The sequence below is a fragment of the Dipodomys ordii genome, unplaced genomic scaffold (assembly GCF_000151885.1).
Source record: "Dipodomys ordii isolate 6190 unplaced genomic scaffold, Dord_2.0 Scaffold147, whole genome shotgun sequence".
Lineage (NCBI taxonomy): Eukaryota > Metazoa > Chordata > Mammalia > Rodentia > Heteromyidae > Dipodomys > Dipodomys ordii.
Genome location: NW_012267363.1, coordinates 1,705,276 through 1,713,985, shown reverse-complemented (window position 1 = coordinate 1,713,985; position 8,710 = coordinate 1,705,276). Strand labels below are relative to the sequence as shown.

The 8,710-nt window shown below is 50.2% G+C and overlaps 1 protein-coding gene across 2 annotated transcripts in view; it reads right to left on the bottom strand.

Moving 5' to 3' along the window:
- Meox1 (mesenchyme homeobox 1) overlaps positions 1–3,928 on the bottom strand; it is a 12,935-nt gene extending 9,007 nt beyond the window's left edge. For both annotated transcript variants that reach the window (XM_013031985.1, XM_013031986.1), the window contains exon 1: positions 3,460–3,928. In XM_013031985.1, the coding sequence (XP_012887439.1) occupies positions 3,460–3,928 (469 nt within the window). The remainder of the gene's footprint in view (positions 1–3,459) is intronic.
- Between the last annotated feature and the right edge of the window lie 4,782 nt (positions 3,929–8,710).

The window sequence follows — 8,710 nt, the reverse complement described above, 5'->3', positions numbered from 1 at the left end:
ACTGTGGCTCAAGTGGTAGAGCACTAGCCTTGAGCTGAAGAGCTGAGGGACAGTGCCCAGGCCCAGAGTTCAGGCCCCACAACCGGACCACCCCCCCCCCAAAAAAAAACAAATAAAATATACAGGTCAGGCTAGGGATTTGGCTTAGTAATAGAGTGCTTGCCTAGCCTGCATGGGATCCTGGGTTCGATTCCACATAAACAAAAAATAAATAAAATTAATAAAATAGAATAAAACACATAGGACTTCATCAAGTAGGAGAGTTGGGGGAGAGGCCAGGTTAAAGCCAGGGAGGAGGGAAAAAGATGCAGGTTTGGCTGGCAAGTGGAGGTGGAGGATGGGAGGCCTATTAGCTAGAAAGAGAGAGCAGGTAGAGAAGGGCCTGGTTAATAGGTGGTTTTAAACCCCTGGTGGATTTGAATGTTTGTATATAGTTGGGCACAGGCAGGTGTAGAGGCCAACACTGGAGCAAGGGAAAGCTGGAGAAGTACACTGGCTAGGGAGGGTGGGGTGAGTGAGGAAGATTCAGACCTGGAAGGGCAGAGCGCATGCTGGGCACAGCAGGGCAGAGGTATTTCACAGGTGGCCACGCAGCAGGGCCTCACCTGCAGCCAGTGGGACTGATCTCACACAACCTTCCCTTGAACCCGATCACATTCCCATAAACTCAAGACAACCACAGTAGAAAGGACAGTGTGGGGGCAAACCACAGGGGCCTCACACAGCTGTCCCTGCCAGCAGGGGTCTTTAGCACCCACAGGACTGGTAGGGGTGGGGGAGTCTGGTAAGATAACATGGCTGTGGTCTTCCTAGTCATTTTTGTGGTGAGAAGCTGCAGGGTATAGGAAGATAGGTCCTGCTTTTTTGATCATTTACTGCAGCAAGACACTAGACATGAAAGGGAGATCTGGCAGGGATGGCTGGAGGAAGAAGGGGTGCAGAGGATATTTCTTCTGTAAACCCTTCCAGTTAGGTGCTGGAGCCAGCCAGGATGGATAGTATTTGCCAGGTCTAGCACTCTGTCCACCTCTCCAGCTAACTAGTGATCATGACTATTGAATTTTAGGACAAACTGATTTTAAGAAATCTCTATTTCTTTTGTCCCAGATCTAGAAATTTCTGAGACCAGTGTATTAGATATAGTCCTTCTGTCTCCAGCCTTACAGGAATGTTAGTTACACTCTATGTTCTGCACACTGGTTTAAGAAATAGAGGCCAAAAAGCATTTCTAGCTGCTATTAGTTGAATTCTTACTAGGGGCCAGCTACAGAATCACTCACACCTGTATTCCTAGCTATTCAGGAGGCTGAGATCTGAGGAAGATTACAGTTTGAATCCAGTCTAGCGAGGAAAGTTTGTGAGACTTTTATCTCCAATCAACCATCAAAGAGCCATATAAATAGAACAGTGACTCAAGTGGTAGAGAACCAATTTTGAGCAAAAAAGCTAAGTGACAGCACCAATGCCTTGAATTCAAGCCTAGGACCTGTGTGTATGTGTGTGTGTGTGTGTGTGTGTGTGTGTGTGTGTATACAGTAACACAAAGTTACTGTATTTAACCTTGACAGAGACATATAGAAAAGTCTAGTGTCATATCCCATTTCACAGCTGTTGGCTGCAGGATGTTAAGAACTTTTCTGGAAGTCACATAGCCAAAAACTTGCTCTGCTGATACTGTAATCTGTTTGTCTGGCAACAAACATTATAGGTAAACCACTTGTGGCTCACACTGGTTAACTCTCCACAGCTAGCTCAGCCAGAACTAGGGCCAGGCATAAGAGATGCTCAAATAGACCATAAATATGCAGGTACCCTAAGTCCCAATGATCTAGCTAAATATTTTCATGCAGTACTTTTAGAAATCCAAATTAACAGGCTGGAGACGTAGCTCAGTGGCAGAACACTTGCTAAGCATGCTCAGTGCTCTAGGTTTCCATAACACCCCATTCCCCCAACAAAAATCCATCATAAAATATCAAATTTTTAGATTGAGAGAGGATTCAAGCAATAAATAGGATTGGTGGAGTAGTTTGGAGGCATCTTGTGGGCTTGTCTCTTCAGAGAAGAATTCCAGAGTCTGGAGTTGGTAATGAGCCTCACACATGGCTTTCTGTCTTCTGCAGGCCCTTACAGAGCTGGCCTTCCTGCCTCCCCCTTCCCCTTAAGTAAAATCCCAAAAGAAGACCCTAATACCTGTACAATAAAGATTCCAGCAAGTGCTGGTGGCTCACACCTGTACCCCCAGCTACTCAGGCAGCTGAGATCTTAGGATTGTGATTCAAAGCCAACCTAGGCAGAAAAGTCCATAAGACATCTTCAGTTAACTAGCAAAAAGCCAGAAGTAGAGCTGTGGTTCAAGTGGTAGAGCACTAGCCTTGAGCAGGAATAGCTCAAGGATAGCACCCAGGCCCTGGTCTTAAGCCCCAGTGTCCTAGCATATGCATGCATGTATTCTCTCTCTCTCTCTCTCTCTCTCTCCCCCTCCCTCCTGTGCTAAGAGAAAAGTGCTTTGGAAAGCCAAGCACGAGCTGCTGTCATTTGCTAGCTGACACCCTCCTCCCTGGCCTGGTGAACCTCAGAAGGCCCTTTCTAAGTTTAGCTTAAGGAGGGCATTACTCCCAGGGTGCTGTCAGTAGTGCAGGAGGGAGGTGGAACAGGAGGCTGAGACATGGCATTGTCTGGGCAAGGCAGGGCCAGGGGACCAGACAAAAGGTGAACTGACAATGAGAAGCTGAGATCATAACAAACCAAGCCTACCATACTCCCCATGCAGTCCCACACTTCCAGCCTGGCCTGGCCCTCACTGACTCTCCCAAGATGCCTCTGAGTGGGGTCAGAAGCAGCACTGCATTCCCTGAGGCTTTGGCATGTGGTGCTGTCCCCTAGGTCTGGGCATGGCTCAGCACTGCAGGGTGATAACTCATCACTTGTCTTCCTCGAGCCCCAGCCCTACATCTCTCCTTTGCTCCCCTCCTCCCCCCCAGCCCCGCCAATCAACCTCATACCAGCTCTACATCTACTCCTCTGCCTCTGGGCTCATGTACTATGTGGCCCACCTAGAGTCCCAGCCTCGGTCCTAAGCCCCCATAAGCCTTGGGCCTTGGTGGTGGCTGTGGGTAACCATTTGGAATTGACCAGTTGATGGTGGGGAGATGCTTGACCCAGAGGTAGCTCAGCCCTGGCCAGGCCTTACCCCGTTACCACGTGCTCTCCAAATCTATATCTTCTCTCTGTGACACATTCTTCCCAGGACCCAGGAATGCTGGGGACACCCACAACCCTCATCATCAGAGAATTCTAGAACCCCTGGAGGAAGGAAGCTTGTTTCCTGCAACCAGGTAGGTTAGGCAAGCTACCTTCTCATCCATCTGATACTCAGAGAACTCCTAGGCTCAGAGACTACAAGCAACTTCCCCAGGGTCTCACAGTACCCATATAGTACATTGCTTCACCACCTACCTGAGCTTTCCTTCTTCCGCCCAGATGATTTCTTCTCTGTTTCACTGCCTGCACTCGCAAGCACCCCGAAGTCCTCACCTGGTCCTCCTGTAGCATCTACCAGGCCTGGGCTGCTGGCCCCCATCTCCCTGGAGTTCCCAGCTGGGCCCAGATTGAGCCTTTGCCGCGCCTCAGAGACAGGGAAGTGCCAGTCAGGGGGTTGTGGAAAAGCAGGGTGCTGTTCAGTAAAGATACGCTCCTCCCGGGGCAGGCTGTGGGGGGTGGCCGCCAGACAGGAAGCTGAGAAGTCAGGGTATGCTGCGGTGGCTGTCGCTAGAAAGTCTGATTTCTGGTGGAAGGACAGTGGAGCTGGCGGGTAATGGGGCAGCCCTGAGGCCCCACCACCTTCCACGTGGGGGTTCCGAAGGCAGCCCCAGATGGGGACTGGCGGGTGGGAACTCTGCAGGCAACTGCTAGGTGCAGGATCCATCTGTACCAATGCCCCCCCTCAGTCCTCTCAAACGACTCACTTGTTACAGTCAAATGATTGAAATGCAATAAAATAAAATAGGAGAGAAAAATCGTCGACAGAAACTTCACCCCAAGAATCAAAACAAAACCAAAAAAATCCAAACTGAAGTGTCACCTTCAAACACACATACACACGTGTCCAGCTACACACAGACCTGTGCTAGGCTTCTCTACTGGCTTCCTGCTCCCCTCCAATACTCCAGCCTGACTTATTGGGGTCCCTTGGTTGTGTATTTGTCGCTGATGGCACTGAGCATTTTGACTGTGCCAAATCCCCCCCCCCGCACACCCAAGCGCTGTGAAGTGAGCTCTTCTGAGACCAGGAGCAAATGCCTGCAGAGGGGGCTGGCCCCGCACTGCCTGGAGAGACACACTTTTAAATCCTGCGGTGGGAGAGAGTGACAGATTTCTGAAGTGAAATGTGAGAGAGGAAAGGGAGGGGTTAACCCGCGCACACAAGGTCCCCTCCAACCAAAACCCGAGCAGGCAACTATTAATCATCAGAAACCTTATATGCACATCTAATGAGATTTGCAGATGGAGACTTTTAAAGAAACATTGTCTGTAATTTTTTTTAACGGAGAGAGAGAGCAACACACACACACACACACACACACACACACACACACACACACCTCCTGTAACACTATAAAGTTATTTTTATTACACTGTTAACAAAATTCTCCAAGTCTTGGGGAAAAAAAAAACAACCACCAAAAAACCCTAAGCCAAATCCAAAATTCATCAAATGCCAAATTCCAGGGAACGAAGTGAGGGGATAAGAAAGAGAGACAAGCTTGATGACTGCATTGATTTAAGGGCCTTCCTACCGCTGCCTGTAAACTAGGCAAAGGAAGGTGGATTAAAGAAATCTGTTTTGCAAGTCTCAGAGGGCCACTAATGGTCTGTGGTACAAAGAAAGACACCCTTCAGAAAACCTTCCTTGTTTTTTTTCCCCCGCTGCTGCCCAAAGTGACAGTCCTATTTTCTCCATAACTTAAAAAAGAAGTCATCTGCTTTTCTCTTGTACTCCATCGACCACGCCAATTAGCCATGCCCTTCCCTCTACCACCTCCACACCATTTTTCTCTACAGTCAAAGCAAGGCTCTTAAGACAAAGTCCTTGAAGTTTCTCTGGGCCTCTTTTCCCCATTTCTCTCCTCTCCCCCCCCCCCCCACCTCCACCTCTCCACCTGCTTTCCTTTCTCAATCCCTGATGGCCAGGCCATCCTTGGAACCTGGTGTGTGGAGATCAGAATGGGGGTGGGATCCCTTGCAGTTCTCCATGAATGGACTTCTCTCTCTTTTTTTTTTTTTTTGTCGGTCGTGGGACTTGAACTCTGGGCCTGGGCGCTGTCCGCTCTTCAGCTCAAGGCGAGCGCTCTACCACTTGAGCTACAGCGCCACTTCCGGTTTTCTGGTGGTTTATTGGAGATAGGAGTCTCACGGTCTCTCCTGCCCGGGCTGGCTTTGAACCGTGATCCTCAGATCTCAGCCTCCCGAGTAGCTAGGATTACAGGCGTGAGCCACCAGTGCCCGGCTTTGGACTTCTCTTTAGTAGACCATCCCATGGGTGTTTCTGGAAGGTTCTTGTCACTGGTAGGCCAGCAGAAGTAGCATTTCAATTGGCCGATTAGTCTACCTGCTGAAGGCTCCATGGAGTGTCTCCTTGATGTTCCAAAGACACAGGAGGTCACTGCTCCTTATGCCACCAAAGATTTCCAAGGCAGAGACAGGCAAGGACCTTCACATCAAGCATCCCTGTTGGCTGGTCCCAAAGACATCAAGTCTCCAAGAAGACAGGGACCAGAAGATGGCGGGAAGCACTCTGTGGACAGAGCTAGAAGTAGAATGAGGAGACAGAGAAGCCATGACTCACATTTAACCCAGAAACTCCACCCGGATGTGCATCCTAGGGTGCAGGAAATGCTGTAAAAAGAAAGAAAAGAAAAAAGATGTGTGTGTAGGTGTGTACACTTAATCAGAAGACCCCTCTTTTGGAACAAGTGGCCAGGGGGCTATAGAACAGTAGACAGGGTGGGACCACACCCACAAACAAGGTCCCTCTCTGCTTCTTCAGGGCTGAGCAGCTCTTCTCTGAGCCTCATACCCCACCTCTTGCAGGTAAAGTACAAAATATGTGTACATTATGCAGGCAAGGAAACTGAGGCTCAGACCATTGACCCGACTGCTCCGAATCTCACAAGACATCTGAGTATCCATTTGTCCTAGATGGAGGAAAGGACATGGGACTGGGGGTTGGGGAAAAGACAGGTTCAAATTCTGAGTTGGTCCTTTCCAGCTGTGTGCCCTGCAACGCGACCTCCCTTTTCTAGGCCTCTGCTCTCCATCTGGGAGAATAGTCTTACCTAGGGAATCCCCACCAAAAGCCTCTGAAGCAAGTGTTCTGCTCATTAATCCCCTCTCCCAGAAGCCCAGCAGCACAGAGAAATTATGTAACCCAGCCCAGCTCACACAGCAGGCAGGTACTGGAGTACTATCCCTGAAGTATCAGTTCCTACTCTGCAGACACCTGGGAATTTTAAATTCCTTTGTGCAAAGAGAGGGCAGATACATGGGATTCCTTTTAGGGGTTCCAAAGGGACAGGCAGGAGTGAGGGATCATTAAGGGGATTCCATAGACACCTCCTTGGGAAGTCTTGGGGTTCTCTGCTGTGGAGCCCTGGAAGGAGCCCATGGGAGCTGGGAAGGAGGTGTGGGCTGTCAGCCTCCCTAGGAAGAGCTTGGGAGCAGGGGGGGTGGCGGGGGGAGAGGGCTGGCCTGGTAAGATGTAACCAGATTCCCGCCTGGCTTACATCTGGTCCAGGGAGGCCCCCCCTGGCCCTTTGCCCTGGGAAGGGGTGGGCGCTGGGTCATGGTGGGGTGGGTGGAAAGGTCAGGAGGGACTGGGGCAGGGGGTATGTCAAGGGGAGGGGGCTTTGCACTGAGAACACAGGGCCTGGCATCCGGGAGCCCCAGCAGCTGCTGGTGTCTGTCAACCTCCTGGGGGTGCTGTGGAGTGGGGGTGGGGGGCTGCCACCTCTACATCTTCCTGACAGGTCCCTCTTCTGAGGCCAGGAAAAAACAACAATCCCTCCCCTCTCGGCTACCCATTTGTCAGATGAAGGCTGGCATCCTCACCTTTAACCTCTGCAATGTCAGCGTTGTCCTGTCAAAAGCCCTGGGCCCCTGATGGATGGCAATGGCTGTTTAAAGAGAGGCCTGTGACCACAGCCAGGGAGGGTGGTGGCGGGGTTCAGGAAGGGAGGACCCCTGGCTTCTGGTGTTTCTGGGGGTGGAAGAGGAAGAAGATGAATCAGGATGGCATCCCTGGGTATGTGTGTAGGGGTGGGGGGCAGGAGAGCCTTGGCTCAGCTATACCCGAACCTTTGGGATTTCCCACATTGTGTATGACAGCAGGTGTGTCCTGGGCATGGCAAGCCCACTTCTGTGCTTGGCTGTCCCACCCACCTGTATGCTTGTGCCAGTGCCTGGAAGCAGAGGGGGGGGAGGCGACCAAGGGCTGACCAAGCCTGGAAGATACAGGTTCAAGGCATAGCCTTATCTTTCAAGGGCTGTGTGGTCTTAGGCAAATCACACTCCTTCTCTGGGCCTCAGTTTTTGTGCTGGTCCTGGCACTTGACCTCAGGGTCTGAGCGCTGTCTCTGAAGTTCTTTTGCTCAAGGGCTAGCTCTCACGTTTGTCTTTTTGGTGGTTAATTGGAGATAAGAGTCTCCTGTTCAGGATGGTTTTGAACTGTGATCCTTAGAACTCAGCCTCCTGAGTAGCTAGGATTATAGGCTTGAGCCACCAGTGTCCAGCAGGGCCTCATATTTGTGTGTGTATTGGTACTTGGGCTTGAACTCAAGGCTTCATGCTTAGCTGGCACCTTACCACTTGAGCCACACCTCTACTTCTGTCTTTTGAGTGGTTAATTGGAACTAAGAATCTCACCAACATTCCTGTTCAAACTGACTTCCAAAATCAATCCTCAGCCTCCTGATTAGCGAGGATTACAGGCATGAGCCACTAATGCCAAGCAATTGAAAACTTTTGATGCCAGCTGTTATTTGTCTGCTCCAAAGAGTACTGGCAGATGACAGAAAACAATCAAATTCAGGATGGCCTCATGCAAGATTGAGTGCTTGGAGTCACAGGACTTCAGTCCCTAAAATTTGCAGTTTCAAACTATTGGAAGATGGACAGCCTTGGGAACAGTATATGTAGTTCAAAGCATGCACACTTAGTGGTAGAGTGCTTGCCTAGCATGCATAAAACCCTGGGTTTGATCCCTCAGTACCACCTAAACAGAAAAAGCCGGAAGTGGTGCTATGGCTCAAAATGGTAGTGTGTTAGCCTCAGGGACAGCATCCAGGCCCTGAGTTCGAGCCCCACAACCCAGAGAGAGAGAGAGAGAGAGAGAAGGGGAGAGAGGGAGAGAGAGAGAGGAGGCAGAGCAAGGTGCTGATGGTTCATAACTATAATCCTAGCTACTCAGGAGGCTGAGATCTAAGGATCCCTGTTCCAAGCCAGTTTGAGCAGAAAAGTCCTTGAGACTTTTTTTTTTTAATTTTTTTTTTTTTTTGGTCCGGTCATGGGGCCTGAACTCTGGGCCTGGGTGCTGTCACTCAGCTCTTCAGCTCAAGGCTAGCTCTCTACCACTTGAGCCACAGCACCACTTCCGGCTTTTTTTCTTTTTGCTTATGTGGTGCTGAGGAATCGAACCCAGGGCCTCATGCAT